This window comes from Podarcis filfolensis, assembly GCF_964270895.1.
Source record: "Podarcis filfolensis genome assembly, chromosome: 16".
Classification (NCBI taxonomy): Eukaryota; Metazoa; Chordata; class Lepidosauria; order Squamata; family Lacertidae; genus Podarcis; species Podarcis filfolensis.
The window spans coordinates 14,273,963-14,291,916 of NC_139620.1; the positions used below are offsets into that span (position 1 = coordinate 14,273,963).

General features: G+C 47.8%; 1 protein-coding gene across 1 annotated transcript; it reads left to right on the forward strand.

Moving 5' to 3' along the window:
• The first annotated feature begins 254 nt into the window (after positions 1–254).
• CHRM1 (cholinergic receptor muscarinic 1) lies at positions 255–14,935 on the forward strand. The gene is made up of 2 exons (XM_083591835.1): positions 255–351; positions 12,529–14,935. Exon 2 carries the CDS (start codon positions 12,625–12,627, stop codon positions 14,206–14,208), a length of 1,584 nt encoding a protein of 527 aa, XP_083447961.1. The 5' UTR covers positions 255–351; positions 12,529–12,624; the 3' UTR covers positions 14,209–14,935.
• The last annotated feature ends 3,019 nt before the right edge of the window (positions 14,936–17,954 follow it).

A 17,954-nucleotide genomic window follows, 5' to 3' on the forward strand; every position in this document is an offset into this window, starting at 1 on the left:
TCTGACTCAGCCGAAGGCAACTTCCTATGCTACTAATCCATTTCGTATTTGTCAATTCCATAACAACCTTCTAAAATCCTCCCACAAAGCCAGGAGTCTCACTCTTGGTCTCGTATCCAGCAGAGGGAGCGAAGGAGAGGAGGATGGTTTATTGGAGTGCTGGGTGGGTGTTTTTTCCCCTTCTTCTTCCAGTCTGCTGTTTGCTCCCACTACCAGACTTCCCAGAAAGAGCAAAAGCCCTCGGCTGGAGACCAGGCAAGTCTTCAGTGAGTCTCAAAGGAACCAGAGAGGCCAGCAGGCATCTCACCTGGATGGGCTATGATCCGAGAATCTGAGTCAGGACTCAGGAAGGTAAGTGAGGCATTCATGTCAACTGCCTTGTAGCCTTTAGAGATCGACACGATCTAAGGCACAGCTGAGGCCATTTCCAGACAATCTGTTTTCATGAGCATTCATCCTGTCTTGTTTGCACAAAGTTTACGGGGAGGCTAAGACAACCGTGGCAATTTATCCAGCACTTGTTCTGATTTGTTTATGGGCATGTTAGATGGCGTAGCATCAAAGCAACGGCTATCCCACAATTTATTGTGCATTCCCTATCGTTTTCCTTATAAAAAGAAGTCTGGGGGGGGAATTGCGGGGGGGGGGGGAGTTTGTTGTGCAAATGCTCCAAATCAGCCTGAATTGCGCAACCTGAATTTGCCAGCATGTGGCTGATTCCTACCAAAACTGTTGACTGCCTGGAAAATGCTTTTGTTCAATGTAATGGGAAATTACAAATGCCTGGGAAATGCTTTTGTTCAATGTAAGGGGACAAATCCTGGCAAATTGACCCAGGACACTGACTCTCAGGCCTAAAAACCAGCCTCATTACCCACTGAGCTCTTTTGATATTATCTGTCTGTGTCAAATCACTGATGGTCGGTGGATTGTAGACCTAAACATCCACAGTTATTCAGTGGCATAAAGCTTTCAGCCGCAATAAAGAGTCTAGTTTTATAGCGCCACAAGGCTCTTTCTGTGTTTGTTTGCCTGAATAGGCTAGCACAGCTGCCTCTCTGGAACGTAGCGTTAGATTTAATATAGACTAGATGCTCATTAGAAATAAACACATTTCACCTAGAAATGAAAGACAAATTTGATTCTGTTTGCATTTGAAGGCAAGCCTACCTCATTCAAACCCAGCAAACCTTGACGGTTCTCAGAATATGGCAATGCAGTTCTCGGGCCAAGTGACATGTACCAAAACAGAAGCACTGGGGTAAAATGTGTGTCTATGCATGTAAAGCCAAAAATTAGCATGCAGAAAAATTGCACTATATTAGAGGAAATTGCTTTGCGAAAAATGTGTATGATGGGCAAAATTGCATACCAAAACAAAATGTGCATAGCAGGAGAAATTCATCCTAAATTGAATTTTCACAAGCCCTTTAAAAACAGCATTCACAAACCGCCGTGAAAATGTGGAGGGAAACCATAACTGAGACATTCACCCATCAAATGAAAAATTGTGGGAAAGAATTTTGCTTGCTATTTAACAACAGAAAGAATTTCCTCAACAGACACACAGAAATGCTTCCTGCCCATCCTGTGCCCTTGGAGGTTGGAAGGGGATGGTTTGCATCCCAAGCGTAGGTCAGATGGCAGAAGAGAAACAGTTGTGGGCTACAATGAGGAACCACGGGCAAGAGAAGGCCTGTTTGTTAACCGTGCTCACTCAGAAGCATTTCCAATTCATTTCAGAAGGATTTACTTCCAAGCAAATTGGTTCTCATTTGAACAGAGAACCCAGAATTAGTACCAAGAAGACTGTTTTATGTGTACCTCACCTTTTCCAGATTAAGGGACCCATTGCCCCTGCTCAAGAAGGGTTGGGGGACATCGTACGTGTGACGTCATGCATGCGCAATGGGCCCCTCCAATGTTGGGCGCAACTCAGCATCCCTGGCCTGAGACATGGAAGACCACTGGGGACCTTGGACCCGCCAGTATCTCTCAGCCCAAGCCTACCTTTCAGGGCTGTTGTGAGGATAAAATTGGGAGAGGGGAAGAGAACAATGTACGCCCCCTTGCAGTCCAAGAAGGAAAAGTGTCATTATAATGTAAAGGATTCTCAGAACAGAGAAGCATGGGATCCCCCCTCTCCCCAAAGCAAGGTGACTATATGCTCAGAGGCACTGTCACCATTACTTTCTGTAACAATGTGCTGCTGCTTGCAAGGGAGCGTTGAGTTTTCGTTTTCTGAAAATGCATATAACAATTTGTCCCCACATACCACCCCAAGAAACATTCCATGTTAACTGAATCACTTTAAAAGGTAAAGGTAAAGGACCCTGACAGTTAAGTCCAGTCGCAAATGACTCTGGGGTTGCAGCGCTCATCTCGCTTTACTGGCCGAGGGAGCCGACGTTTGTCCGCAGACAGTTTTTCCGGGTCATGTGGCCAGCATGACTAAGCCGCTTCTGGCGAAACCAGAGCAGCGCACGGAAAACGCCGTTTACCTTCCCGCCGCAGCGGTACCTATTTATCTACTTGCACTGGCGTGCTTTCAAACTGCTAGGTTGGCAGGAGCTGGGACCGAGCAAAGGGAGCTCACCCCGTCATGGTGGGGATTTGAAGCACCGACCTTCCGATCGGCAAGCCCAAGAAGCTCAGTGGTTTAGACCACAGCGCCACCCGCATCGCTTTAATTCTGTGCTATTGTGCTCAGTACGGTTACTCTGATAGAAAGGTTGCTTGCTAATTTTCAGTGCTTTGTAATTATCTGGAGCTGCGTTGAGCGCGGTGTCGTTGTTGGGGGAGCAGTGTACAGATAATCAGTCAAATCAAATGTCTTTCTGGGCCAAGCCATGGCCCTGGAAAGAGGTTCAGGGGTTCAATCCTGCACGCTCAAATGAAAAGTTCCAAACACTTCAGTGTTTAGAAGCTCTCGCAAGTTATGTGGAATTGCAAGCACGTGGCTTAAGCAGACGGGGAGAGCTTATATGGGGAAGATATGAGACAAATGTTCCACTTCTCTGGAGAGAGCTGAGTGGGGGCTCACTTCCCCAGTCCGCCCCCCGCCCCCAGCAGTAACACTAACCACCTGCCAGCAAAGGCAGCCTCAATAGTTTCCTGCAAGCTTTGCAATGCACGTGTGCTACGTTTTATTCTCTTCGCATAGCTTTTGGAAGATCTGGTTTCTCTTTCCCACAGCAAAAAAAAGTGGGAAAAGTCAAGACACCCCACCCCATGCAAGGGACAGGTGAATCTGTCCGTTTTGATTTTCCTGGTTCTCAATTTTCCAGCCTTAATTTCACTTCTCCACTTTTTTTACGTCAGTTTCTGATCTTTTGTTTTTAAGTCTTCGTGAAATTCCATCAGCATTTTAGTGCGATTTTTCATTCCCCCCCAAAAAAGCTTAACAACTTTTGTGTCCTGAATTTTCCTTCTAGAAACATGGCGCCCCTACCCTACTCTTGACCATTGGCTTTGCTTCCCAGCTTCCCGTTGGAGCGCCTGCTTGGCCACTGTGAGGAAAGGATGCTGAACTAGACGGGCCTTTGGTGTGGTCCAGCAGAAGCAGCCAGGCTCTCCTTATGTCCCTGTGTTAGATTCCCTTCAGGGGCCTTGCTGGACCCCTGGCAAGGTTGTAAACAACTGCCTTCTGTTTCAAATTAAGGCTTTTAGAAGGAGAGAAATTAAATAAGGGTAAGCAGGCAGACGGTCCCCGACTCTGGGCATCAATTGAGAATGGATGCGTCTGCAGATATAAAAGACACCATTATGTAATGCATCAGATCCTAGGTCTATCTGCACCGCCACTCGTTTCTAACTGCAGCCAGGCTGGTGCTTTTGGAAAGTCAGATCCTGGCTATGAAACTGGACATTTGTACTTGATAAGCCCACCTTTCCTGCAAGGTGGCAGACATGGTTCTCTCCCTTTACATCCTACCCTCACAACAACCCTGCAAGGTAGGTCAGGCTGAGACGGCAACAACCTTTGAACATCAATGTGCACAGAACAGATCATGTTTATTAATATTATAGTCAAAATTACAAAATGCAAACAAACTGTTCAAATTCATTCATCCACTGCAAGAACAGAAGAGGAGTTAAGGTCACGCTGAGGGATGAGGGTGGCGCTGTGGTCTAAACCACTGAGCCTCTTGGGTTTGCCGATCAGAAGGTTGGTGGGTCAAATCCCCACAATAGGGTGAGCTCCTGTTGCTCGGTCCCAGCTCCTGCCAACTTAGCAGTAAGAAAGCACACTAAAAAGTGCATGTAGGTAAATATGTACTGCTCCGACGGGAAGGTAAACGGTGTTTCCGTGCACTGCTCTGGTTTCAGTGTTCTGTTGCGCCAGAAGTGGCTTAGTCATGCTGACCTCATGACCCGGAAAAACTATCTGTGGAGCGGAGAAACGCCAGCTCCTTCGGCCTATAAAGCGAGATGGGCGCCGCAACCCCAGAGTCGTCTGTGACTGGACTTAACTGTCAGGGGTCCTTAGTCTTTACCTTTTTAAGGGTTTATTTGCATCCCACCATTCCTCCCAAGGAGCTCAATATGGCAGAGATTATTCTTTCCCCTCTCCCCATTTATCCTTACAACTAAGGTGAAGCTGAGAGACAGGTGCTTGACCTAGTGAGCTTCATGGCAGAGCAGGTGTTGGAATCTGAGTCTCCCAGCTCATAGTCCAACCCTCTAACCACTACACCACACTGTGTCTCGACATTGAGGTTTTTGTTACTTGGTGCTGGAGGGAGCAATTTATGTCATCCACCTGCAAAAATAAAGACAGACAAAGTTTATCCACTCCTCTTTTACGGCAAGGCTTCTCTGCTCGTGCTCAGACGTAGGCCACGTCAGGTGACCTGTTTATTGAGCATTCCTCCTAATTTGTTTGCAGGCAACGCCTGTGGGGCGGCTAGACGTCATCAGCTATTTACTGAGCATTTTTGCAGAGAGGTCAGGTGAGGCTGCATCAAGCCATCGTTTATCCCACACTTTCCCATGTGTATTCCTGACGCTTTGATGTACTTTAATTGTAGAAACCTTAAATTCCTCCCGCAAAAACATTTATTAATTTTTACTTTCAATTTCAATTTAATTTCAATTTCAAGGCAGCATTACAATATCTAAGAATAAAACCAGTGAGAAGCATCCACAGAAGCATTGTTAAATGCCGATGAGCTAAAAAAAGAAAATTCATATTGCAAAGGAGGCCTAAGTTGAAAGCAGTGCCATTCCAGACCTTCCAAGTGTCCTGGTTTCTGAGTTGATCCTGGAATGTCCCCATTTTCCTTAGAGCAATCCTATTTTCATCAGATAAATGTTGGAGGGTATGGAGTTATGCAACCCCTGAGCCAAGGAGATAAGTAACTATACAACCTATATAAGACATCTGAGGGTAGTCCTATATAGGGAATCTTTTTAAAAAGTTTACTGTTTTATTATGTTTTTATATATGTTGGAAGCTACCCAGAGTGGTTGTGTGGAGCATCATCATCACTGAATAGGACATCCCTATTTTCATCAGAGAAACGTTGGAGGGTATACATTCCCCTTATCACAAAATGTCCAATGGGAGGTAGCTCAGACCCTCCCTATTTTCCAGCAACAGTCCCGAATTTACAGAAGCCATCCTGGTTTCTGATTTGATTCCAGAATGTTTTCCTTAGGACGTCCCGATTTTCACCAGAGAAATGTTGGAGGGCATGCTGGTTTGTTGCGCAAGACCTCCAAACCAACTTGACTCATTGCACAACCTGCACTAACTGGAATTTGTGACTGAATCGCACCTGAAAATAGCAACTGTTGGAACTGTACTGGAGAAATACTTCACACAGCTTCGATGTACATTACGAACCTTTGTGACGCTGAAAGTAATGATTAGCGCCCTGCCCGTGCAGCTGTGGAATGCCACCACCTCTGGCCGCAGCCAATCGGGTGCCACATTCCCCGCTCTCCCATGAGCATCCATGCAACACATTCCCTTTCCATGCACCAAACCCCAAAATAGAACAGCACGCTGACTTACAACAGCGGCAGAGAAAGAGAGGAAGGCAGGCAGCGCGGAGGTGTCACTCTGCGATTTTATTCCATAAACACAGTGTGAGTAAGAACACGCTTTGGCAGATTCCAGAGGGTTCAAGAAAGTGAGACGCGAAACGTTCCCACAAATGCACGCCGGTATTGTGAGTCACACACCAGTTGAGGCTGTTGTATTAGGGCAAAAGGGGCGCTCGCTGCCCAACAAACCTCCCTCTACCCTTAGCCAGCCCCCACCCAGCCACCCACCTGCCCGTTTTTGAACTTACAACCCATCCCAGGGATAGCACTCCCTCTCAGCTTCTTGTTCTCTACAGTGGCGGAGGAAGTTGGGTGCAGTAGGTGCGGGCCGCCCTGGGTGTCATCACTGAGGGGTGTGTGACAAAATGACAAAAATATGAGTTTTTAAAAATAAATAATAATATAAATAATAAGTCAAGAAATGCAACGAAACGTGGCTGGAACTGGGCGCCACACTGTGGGGGCTGGCACTTACCGCGGGGCCTGCAGCATGCCCGAGCCACGCGTCTCTCCTGGGAGTGACGTGGTGGCTTGAGCGACTGCAGGCTTGGTGCTGCCTGAAACGGCAGTGTGGAGCATTTGCCCACCGCCTCTCTCTCAGCCGCCCTACAGCTGAGGGGGAGGTGGCAGAGAGGCTCCACACAGCACACCCCACCTCCGGCTGCAGGATGCGTGCACCGCACTGGGCACCCGAGCGGCTAGCTACGCCGCTGGTTCTTTAGTCCCAAGGCTCATCCATGATTCCATGATTCCTAGGCATGGGTCCAAGAGGTATTTCCTTTTGTCCTACTGCTTTCCCCAGGAAAGCCCATTGTTTACCACTGAATCAGAACAAAAGTCAATCAGGTTTGTTACGGATTGGCGTCGTTCCGATTCAGCGGTAATAATGATGAGAAGAACTTTATTATTTGTACCATGCCCACCTGACTGGATTTCCCCAGCCACTCTGGGTGGTAGACACAAAAACCCTGCCACAAACACTATGCAATAGAATGAAAATGTCATCAACACCCCCCACAACCCCCTCCCTCTCCCTCCACCTCTTCCCCCCCAAAACGTCTATGACAATAGTGGCAGAATGTAGACACATATTAAAAATGTTGTGAAAATGCTTTTTTAAAAAAGTTTTGAAATATATATTGAATTTGCCATAGCTCGCCATCGCCATCTAGTGTCACATTTGTATAATGCACTTTACAACACACGTAAAACGTTTCATTTGCAGCTGTATAGTTGAGTCCAGTGTCTCATACTGAATGTAAATGAACTGTGAGAAAAGATGCTATGAATTGAAAGTGGAGACGCTACATGTACTTTTCCTTGCTTATTTGTTTGTTTTCTATCACAAAAAGTAATGAAAACAAAATTAAAAACAAACAAACAAAAAGAGTGCCTTTCCCACAGGGAGAGCCGTGGGGCGAAAGAAAAACGTCTCATACCCATGCCTGGAAACTGCGGGATAAAGGGAAGTGTGGGTGAGCCCATCATGTAGAAGTCCGGAAGATGGGGACAAAAATGTTCCTGGCTCCATGTTTCTCTGCATTATCTCCACTCCCAGGCTGGGGCCAGTTTGCAAGGAGACACTCCCTTAATTAGACAATGGCCAGCAAGGGGACGAGCTGCTGCCCAATTCATCACAAAGGCACAACACTTGCCCCGCCCTGGGCACCGGCAACCCACGCTATGCCCCTGGCTGGGCAAGTCACAGGAAAGGCCCCCTGATTCTCCTTTCAACTCTGTCTTCCCTTCTCCAGCCTTTCTGTTTCCTTTTCCCAATTGCAACAGCAGTCGCAGCTTAGGGCAGGTTTCCGCTGCCTGCGTCGTACTACAATTCCCAAACTTCCTGGAGCTTCGATCCTGTTTGTCAGGTTAATTTTGTCCGTCTAATGTCACAGAGAACTAATGTTTGGGCAGGAGAACCCCCTCTCTCAGGGTCAAATTCCTCCGTCTCCCAATTCTGCCACCCGAGAGATTGCCTCTTGTTGACAAATAGAAGGCAGGCCTCCTCTGTCTTGGAGCACCTACAGAGGCACAGGATATTCCAGATGGCTTAGCGCTCTCGAGCCTCGCCGCCCAAAGATGTACAGACCGAGGAGGAGGGTGGCAAGAGCAGCTCTTTCCCCATCAGCACCTCCATGATGACATCCAGAGCTCCATTCATCAAAAGCTAATGTAAATATTTTCCGCCAACGGACGGATGCCTAAGAGAGGCAGCGTTCTCGACCACGCTCCGCTCTTGGCCCGATCCGCAAGACACGCGCACCTGGCCTCCTCACTTGGCAAGCCCCTCTCCTCCCTGCCTTGGTAGAGGTTTAGAAACCATTTGGAGCAGGCAAGAAAAATCACGGCCCAGAAATACGAGGGTGGAGCAGGCTGGTGCCGTAAGCCTGGCACCTGGGTCTAGAGAATTGGGGGCGGGGGGGTGGATTTCAGTCTGGTTCATGTTGAAAAGGAAGCCTCCCTGCTTTGCCCTTCGCAAAACAAGGCATGCAATCCTTCAAAGACAGCACTGCTTCAAATTTGGTGATGCAGTTCTGCAAGCAAAAAATGTGTACCAAAAATGCATGTACAGTGGTACCTCGGGTTAAGTACTTAATTCGTTCCAGAGGTCCGTTCTTAACCTGAAACTGTTCTTAACCTAAAGCACCACTTTAGCTAATGGGGCCTCCTGCTGCCGCCGCGCCGCCGGAGCACGATTTCTGTTCTTATCCTGAAGCAAAGTTCTTAACCTGAAGCACTATTTCTGGGTTAGCTGAGTCTGTAACCTGAAGCGTATGTAACCTGAAGCGTATGTAACCCAAGGTACCACTGTAGTGGAGAGCAATGGGTACAGAAATGCATGCATTGGTGAAGGTGACATAGAACGGTGTGTTATATTAGGGGAAATGGCAAAAATGTGGATGTCTCACGGACTGCTTGGGTGCAGAGGAATGGTGGGAGGGGAACCAGCTGGGGAACCCTCAAGGGAAGAAGGCTCAGGGCCTGGGGAGTGCTGGTGGGATGGCAAGGGGAGGTCAGAGGGAGAAGAGGGAGGAGCCTGAAGCTGAAGAAGAAACAGAAGCAGAAACTGAAGCAGGCGAGAGCAAGGAGGGGGGCCAAGAGGCAGGGATGAATCACGGGAGTCTCTCCCTCCTGCTGCGACAAGCTCCCATCCCTGCTGGTCTACCAGAACCAGGAAAGGTATGAAAAGAGCAGAGGAGGAATTAGCTTCGCACAGACGCTGTCTCAGATTGCATGGGGGGAACCCTGGAGAGGAAGGGACAAACCCTGAGTGAGCCCCTGGGATTTCACACCGCTTGGAGATTGGGGTGGCATGTAACCCTGCTGCCTGGGTGACTGTGGGCCAGTCACTGCCTCTCTCTCCACCTAACCTTCCTCACAAGGTTGTTGTGAGGATAACATGTACATCACCTTGAGCTCCTTCGAGGAAAGATGGAATAAAAATGTAACAACAACAACACTTTCCACTGCATGCTTGGAGTAATCCAGATTAGGACCACAGCAGGGTGGGTGCAGGGTGTCAAAGCAAAACTGGGTGGAGCAGTACATCTGCATTTTACCTCTGAGCAGTAAGCTAGTTTCCACACACTTGCACCCCTCTCTCCATCTTCCATCCATGCAAGCAAGAAGCATTATCTTTAAGGGCACATTCCAGCCAGGCACAAACACTGGGGGTTCAAAGCAAGACCAGTGCAGCCTGGGGAGAATCCTTAGGACCAGATGGAGAGGCTTGGAGGGCTATCTGTTCCTGTTCTATTGCATGGCAGCAGTTCCACCAAGATCTCAATGGCAGAAGAGTCTGTTCTATCACTTGAAAAGGTAAAGGGACCCCTGACCATTAGGTCCAGTCGTGGCCAACTCTGGGGTTGTGGCATTCATCGTGCTTTATAGGCCGAGGGAGCCGGCGTACAGCTTCCGGGTCATGTGGCCAGCATGACTAAGCCGCTTCTGGCAAACCAGAGCAGAGCATGGAAACGCCGTTTACCTTCCCGCCAGAGCAGTACCTATTTATCTACTTGCACTTTGATGTGCTTTCAAACTGCTAGGTTGGCAAGAGCAGGGATCGAGCAACGGGAGCTCATCCCGTCGTGGGGATTTGAACCGCCGACCTTCTGATCGGCAAGTCCTAGGCTCTGTGGTTTAACCCACAGCGCCACCCGCGTCCCCTGTTCTATCACTTACCCGAGTTCTTTTTTAACTTGAACTTGGAACCTCCTGCATACCCAGCAGGTCCTGCCCCTGAGCCACAAGCCTCCCTATTTTAATCAGGCCTCAGCTTCCTTCTCTCCCAAGGTGCCTCTGTGGTGCCAGGAGGTTCTGTTTGAACTCGTGACTATGGAATATTGACACAAGGGGAAGACAGAGAAGAAGTGGGGGAAGCCCCACAAGGAGCAGTTTTGAAAGGAACAGCGGCCGGCTCTTTCTGCTTGAGAAACCCCCCACTGCCGCCGTCACCCTCAGCTGCCCCTTGGTGGACAGGAGGGAGAGAAAGAAAGGAGAAAGGAAGGAGGAGAAAGACCAAAGGAGACCTTCCAAGCTGCCCAGGGAGGGACAGGAGGTGAGGTGAGGACATTGTAGACCAAAGCAGCTGTTTCCCCCATATCCCATATGGCAGGCCTTCAGGTACGCTAGATTTATTTTCTTAGATCACCTGCAGACTGTTGCCATTTGCTACTGGGTCAAGGTACTTGGGTTAATTCACAAAGCCTAAACAACTGGGGCTCAAAAGACCTTAAAAATCCTTCCTGATTCCTTATGCTCCACCATGAGCCTTGAGATCCTCTGTTGGGGCATTTCTAGGGGTTTCCCCATACCCCTGAGGTTCGGCTCACCTTTGCAAGGGTCCAGAGCCTTAGGATGGTAAGCCTTGCCCTGTGGAACTCACTGCCAGTAGACGATTTGGCAGAAACCATCCCTTTCTTCCTTCAGATGCCTTCTGAGAATGGCACACCCTCCAACATTTCTCTGATGAAAATAGGGACATCCTACTCAACAACAACAATTTTATTATTTATACCTCACCCATCTGACTGGGTTGCTTCAGATGTCTTCTAAAGGTTGGGGGGTGCTTCAGATGTATAGTTACTTATCTCCTTGTTTCGGGGGTCCAATAATGCCATACTCTCCAACATTTACCTGATGAAAATAGGAATGCCCTAAGGAAAAGCAGGACATTCCAGGATCAAATCAGAAACCAGGACAGCTTCTGTAAATCCAGGACTGTTCCTGGAAAATAGGGGCACTTGGAGGGTCTGGAATGGCACCCTTTTCAACGCAGGCCTCCTTTGCAATATGAATTTTCTCCTTTTTAGCTCATTGGCATTTAACAGTGGATGCTTCTTGCTGGTTTTATTCTTAGATATTGTAATGCTGCTTTTTTACTTTTATGAAAGTAAAAATTAATAAATGTTTTGCAGGAGGAATTTAAGGTTTGTACATTTAAGTGCTTTGATGCAACAAACCCACTTAAAAAACACACACACCAGACTTTTTGCAGTTGGAAATGTGATGGGGAGATGGATGGATGGATGGATGGATGGATGGATGGATGAGCGAATGATTGGTAAGATGTGTAAATGCCCTGCAAGCAAATCAAGATGAATGATCCATGTCATGTAATCTTCCCACAAGCCAAACAGAATGAATGGCTATTAGCCACAATGGCTATACACTACCTCTGTTATTGGAGGCAGTGTGCCAGTTGCTCGTAATCACAAGTGGAGATTTCTCTGCTATGCTCAGGTCCTGCTTGCGAGCATCTGGTTGGAAACTGAGAACAGGATGCTGGACAAGATGGGGCTTTGGCCTGATCCAGCAGCCAGGCTCTTCTTATGTTCTTGCAAATGTTTAGTAAAGACAGGGCATTGCCTAACCTCCACTTAAGCACCGTGCAGGCAAATTGAGACAAATGCATACCCCACAAGTGTCCCGGAAAAACCGGGACATCCTTTTTTAATCACGAGAGAATAGTGGCCATTTTGGATGCCACGATCTCGCGCAATTTCACAGTGTGATTTCCCCCTGAAAAATGTGCTCCCCACCCCAGGTCAAGAGCCTCATGCTCTACCACAGTGAAGCTTTTCCCATAATTGTATGAGAAAAGGCTTAACCTGTTGAGCTTCCGCTTAGAAAATAAGACAGAAGCCAGAAAAGTGCATTGAAGGGGGAGGTTGAAACAGGAGCTCTTTAGGAGATCGGGGATTTATATCGCCTGGGGTCCAAACAGGAAGTGCATCAATCATAGCTCTGACTTTACTCATTGGCTAAAATGTCTTACAAGTGGAACACGCAGGTTGTCTCATTTCACAGATTTCACTTAGGAGGATACCTGCACATTTTGCTTTGCAACTGTTTTTCTAAGAGGACTAGAGAAAAAAGGCTCAGAGTTGGAGCAGGGATTTATCTGGGACCACCAATGTAGGCTTTGCAGGCATCGGGTTATGTTACTTACTTCTGTCTCCATTCCTCTCCTTCCAGGTGAAGTCCTTGAGCTGAAGGACAGTCTGCAACTGCCACTTCCTTTTAATCTGAAGTGGCCATCAGAAGTAAAAAAGGACCTTGTTCCACATACCCATGTGGCTGTCTTCCTGGAACCCTTTTCTAGATGGTGGGCAGGAGAGGCTTCACGGTGACACCATGAACATCTCAAGCAACCCACTAGCTCCAAACGACACCCTGGAACCCACCAAGCCTTCGTCAGAAGGTGGGCACTCTCTTTGGGAGGTGGTCTTGATCATTTTGACGACGGGGATCATCTCCTTTGTCACTGTGGTGGGGAACCTTCTGGTGATGATCTCTTTCAAGGTCAACCGGGAGCTGAAGACCGTCAACAATTACTTCTTGCTCAGCTTAGCTGGCGCCGACCTCATCATTGGAGCCATCTCCATGAACTTGTACACCACCTACATTGTCATGGGGCGGTGGGCGATGGGCAGTGTGGCCTGCGATTTGTGGCTGGCTCTGGACTACGTTGCCAGCAACGCGTCTGTCATGAACCTGTTGGTCATCAGCTTCGACCGCTACTTCTCCATCACCCGCCCACTCACCTACAGAACCAAGCGGACACCCAAGAGGGCCGCTGTTATGATAGGCTTGGCTTGGCTGATCTCCATTATCCTGTGGGCACCCGCCATCTTGTTCTGGCAGAACTTTGTCGGCAAGCGGACAGTCCCCGAGGACGATTGCTACATTCAGTTCTTCTCCGTGCCAATCATCACCTTCGGAACGGCCATTGCGGCCTTCTACCTCCCCGTCATCATAATGGTGGCTCTCTACTGGAAGATCTTCCAGGAGATCCAGAAGAGAGCCAAGGAACTGTCTGGACTACAGGGCTCAGAGTTTGGGAACAAACCCCAAGCTGCCTCCAGAATACCCCCAAACAGTGGCAGCGGGGGCAGCAGCAGTAGCAGCTCCGAGCCATCCCACGCTGTCGCAGCTTCCTCTGCCGTGGTTGTCCTTCCTCTCCAGACATGCTGCTTTCCTGCTGGGCAGAGGGCCGAAGGCCTGTTCGTAGACCAAAGCAGCAATGGCAGCTGGAACAACACGGAGGATGAGGAAGTGGAGGAGGCCTCTGCCGACTCCTTGACGTCATCCGAGGGCGAGGAACAGCCCTTCGAAGTCCACACCATCTGCTCAGCAGTCATCCGCCTGCCCATGATCAACACTGTCCTGCAGCCACCGCGGCCAGGTCAGTGCCGAGATCCCAAGGCAGCGTCCGGTAGGAACTGGGCTGGCGGAAAGGTCCTCGTCGGGATCCCAAGGCAACCTCCGGTCCTGGAGAACAAGCTCAAGAAAGCAGCGATGCCACCACTGATGGAGAAGACTCCAGCAGCGGCCAAGAGCCAAGCCTTCAGGAGGAAGAGGAGGAAGAATCGTGTCTCCAAAAGGAAAACGCTCTCTCTGATGAAGGAGAAGAAAGCAGCCCGGACACTCAGCGCCATCCTTTTGGCCTTCATCATCACCTGGACTCCCTACAACATCATGGTGCTGGTGTCGACTTTCTGCCAGGGATGCATCCCCAAAGGCCTTTGGAAACTGGGGTACTGGCTTTGCTATGTCAACAGCACCATCAACCCCATGTGCTACGCCCTCTGCAATAGGTCGTTCCGGACCACCTTCCGGATGCTTCTGCAGTGTCGTGGGGGTCGGCGACGCTAGAGGGAGAAGGGAGAAACTCCCAGGTGGCACCGGTCCATTGAGCAGGGGGCACAAAGACCCCGACGTGGTGCATAAAATAAGGAAGGGCAAACGGAGAGGGGGATGGAACAGAGATCCTTCCCAATTTTAGGGCTAGGTATTTATATTTTGGAAGGATAACTATGATATGCCTGGGTATGTTTACAGAATTCAGCACTGCAGAGGCACAGAGGTGGTCTCCCCCTTAATGGATGCTTAAATATATATATACTTTTAAGCTCAGAAGACATTTTGCTCCTAAGAACATAAGAACCACTGGGACACTCCATCCTAGAACGGGACATAAAGGCTTCAACCACCTAGACCCCCAGAATCTGGTATTCAGAAGTAGACTGCCTGTGAAAAAATTCGTTCCAGAAAATAAAGTGTTCCTCTGCCAACTTCTAGGCCACCACAAATTCTTTGCAAAAGGAATAAAGGAAGCAGAGTAAGTTGTAGGGAAAGTGCAGATTGAATCAGTGTCCCTTCGTTATTCAGATTTCAGAATTTATAGGCTTATTAGCAGAGACTTTATGAGACAGAGAGAGAAAACCATAGGTGTATCCAACTAAGTTCTCAGATCAGACCCACTGGAGTTAATGGATCTAAGCTACACTAACACTAGCTACAACCCTATGCACATGATTCATGTTTGCCTTGCTCACGATTTCTGTTGCTACAAGGACAATAAAAACGAGTACTTTACAAATCCTGTGCAGAACAGTGGAAGTTGTTGGGTGTATTTAGCCTGGAAAAGAGAAGGGGAGACACAATAGTCTTCAGCAAGTCCATGCTGTGCAGAAGATGGAACAGACTTACCGTTGTTTGCCTCTCCAGAAGGCAGAACTGGGAGCAATGGGTGGAAATTGCAGGGAACCTGTTTTGGACTAAAGATTAGGAGAAACTTGGTAATGGAAAGAGGTACAGAGCAGGCTGCCCAGGAAGATGGCATGTTCTCCTTTGCTGAGGACATCTGAGCAGAGCCTGGAGAGTTATATTTCAGGGGGTGTTTTAGCTGCATCCAACAACAGTGTAGTATAGTGGTTAGGGTGCTGGACTAAGACCTGAGAGACCAGGGTGCAAGTCCCCACTCATTCATTTCAGTGCACTGGTTGATCTTGGACCAGGTACTCACTTTCAGCCTAACCTACCTCACAGGGTTGTTGTGAGGATTAAAATGGGGGGTGGGGGGTGGGATCGTGTATGCCGCTTTGAGCTCCGTGAAGGAAAGGTGGGGTATAAATGTAATGTAATGAAATAAGTAAGTTATAGATCCTGCTCAGAGCAGGCAGTTGGGCTGGATAAACGTCTAACGCCATTTCCAGCTTTTAACGATTCTATGAACCTGCTTCACCTTTTCAAAACAAAACCAAAACAGCATGCAATCTTCATGTCGCCCATGATTACAAATAAGGCTGTGGCCCAATGAAAGAAGTGTGAGTTACTTAATCCACTGAGCATCCATCAAACCTGCATAAATGTACAATTTTTAAGGGAACGCGGGCTTCTTGGGCTTCAGATAACGCAGGGATTTCCAACGTGGCACCCGTGGGCGCAAGGATAACTTTAAGTTCTTCCCCTGATGCTTGGGGTGCCTCTGCCCTCTCCCCCTCCCAGCACCCCCTTAGTCAAGAGGTGGGGAAGCTCCCATGGAAAGTACATAGAGCTGAAGGAGGAAGTTGGAAAAGCCACATTCGTTCCCACTTCCTCTTTCAGCTCTATGTACTTTTCAAGGCTCAGAATAATTCTATTGTTTCTAACCTTCACCCAGATGACTGGGAAATATAGTGTGGCGCACTCTTTCCTTCTGTGTCTCAGGAATGGGCTGATCAAGGAAGCAGGGAGAGAATGGCATTGGAGGTGGCACCCATGGCACTCCCTGAAAAATCCAAATGTGCCCATGGGCCTAAAAGTGTTGGCAAGCTTTGAGATTATGCATGTACATTTTGTAACACACACTGTCCTAGAAAATGCCTTCCCTCCTGTGCCAGCCTGATGGGAAAGGCCTGCTTTATTATGGTGTCTGCCTTCTGCGCTGTATTTAGGCTGTGGGTTAAACTACTGTGTCGCATGGGCTTGCCGATCGAAAGGTCGGTGGTTTGAATCCCCACGACGGGGTGAGCTCCCATTGCTCTGTTGTTGTTTTTTTAAATAATATTTATTAAAGTTTTGAAGGTTACAGAAAGAAAAAGCAAAAAACACCATTTTAAACAAAAACAATACAACACATCACAATAAAGAAAAAACGATGAGAAAAAGAAAGAAAAAACAAAAAAAATAAAATCCATTAAAAAAGCAAAATACAGTGAATCTTCCCATAACTTATCTTTCATTAGCTTATTTCCTTGACCTCCTCACACCTCCCTTTTTTGTATTCTAGTTCGATTATCTGTTTCAGCAAATCCTTTCCATCTTTTCAAATTTTTGTCCTGTAATTTATCTTAATACAATGTAACTTTACTTTCCCTCCTTTCACCAATTAACGGTCAGTTTTTCCCAAATCCTTTATAACATTTCTGCTAAAGCCACATAACATCATTCCAACATCCTTCTAACATTCATTAATTTTACAATGTTTCTGTAAATAGTCTTTAAATTTCTTCCAATCTTCCTCCACCGACTCTTCTCCCTGGTCTCGGATTCTGCCAGTCATTTCCACCAGTTCCATGTAATCCATCACCTTCATCTGCCATTCTTTCCGGGTGGGTAGATCTTGTGTCTTCCAGCACTTTGCAATAAGTATTCTTGCAGAAAGTCTTAATCCTTGGGCATGTCCACCAAAGGTGAAAGAATGTACCTTCAGTCTCTTTACATTTCCAACATTTATTATCGGGCAAATGGTAGATTTTTGCAAGCTTGACTGGTGTCATGTACCACCTGTATATCATTTTCATTATATTCTCTCTTAAGGCATTGCATGCCGTGAACTTCATACCTGTGGTCCATAACTGTTCCCAGTCAGCCATCATAATATTATGTCCAACATCTTGTGCCCATTTAATCATAGCAGATTTCACCATTTCATCCTGAGTATTCCATTTCAACAGCAAGTTATACATTCTTGACAAATTGAGCTCCCATTGCTCTGTCCCAGCTCCTGCCAACCTAGCAGTTCAAAAGCACGCAGTGCAAGTAGATAGATACTGCTCCAGCAGGAAGGTAAACAGAGTTTCCGTACACTGCTCTGGTTTCGCCAGAAGTGGCTTAGTCATGCTGGCCACATGACCTGGGAAAACTGTCTGCGGCAGCAGACAAACGCCGGTTCCCTCGGCCTGTAAAGCGAGATGAGCGCTGCAACCCCAGAGTCGTTCACGACTGGACTTAATTGTAAGGGGTCCCCTTTACCCCCTTTAATATTAAAAATAAAACATATTTTTTGTTAAAGATGGTCCTGCCAAATTAATCCGGGATGCCTTTTTTAGTTGATGGTCCAACTCTGGCAAAGCTAGAGAAGGCAGTTTAGCTACTCCTGGATTAAGACGTTTGGACAACACAGTGGGGAAAAGGCTTACACTGCCCCTTGGTGGCTGCAGGAAAGCCTTGCAACATATAGGAAAAACACGGGATTTTGCAGAGGGGAACCCCAAGCTGTAGGCCGTGCTCATTTTCCCTGCAAGGCACATCAGCACAGGTTCCCCTTCCCTTGAGGTTTCTATTTTTAAAGCTGAACTAGCACAGGCACCCATGGCAAATAGAAAGGGCTGTAGCGTTGCTGCCTGCAAGCTAAA

Excerpts from the sequence above, each read along its gene's own strand:
- CHRM1 (XM_083591835.1), top strand. The coding sequence starts at position 12,625 with ATGTGGCTGTCTTCCTGGAACCCTTTTCTAGATGGTGGGCAGGAGAGG.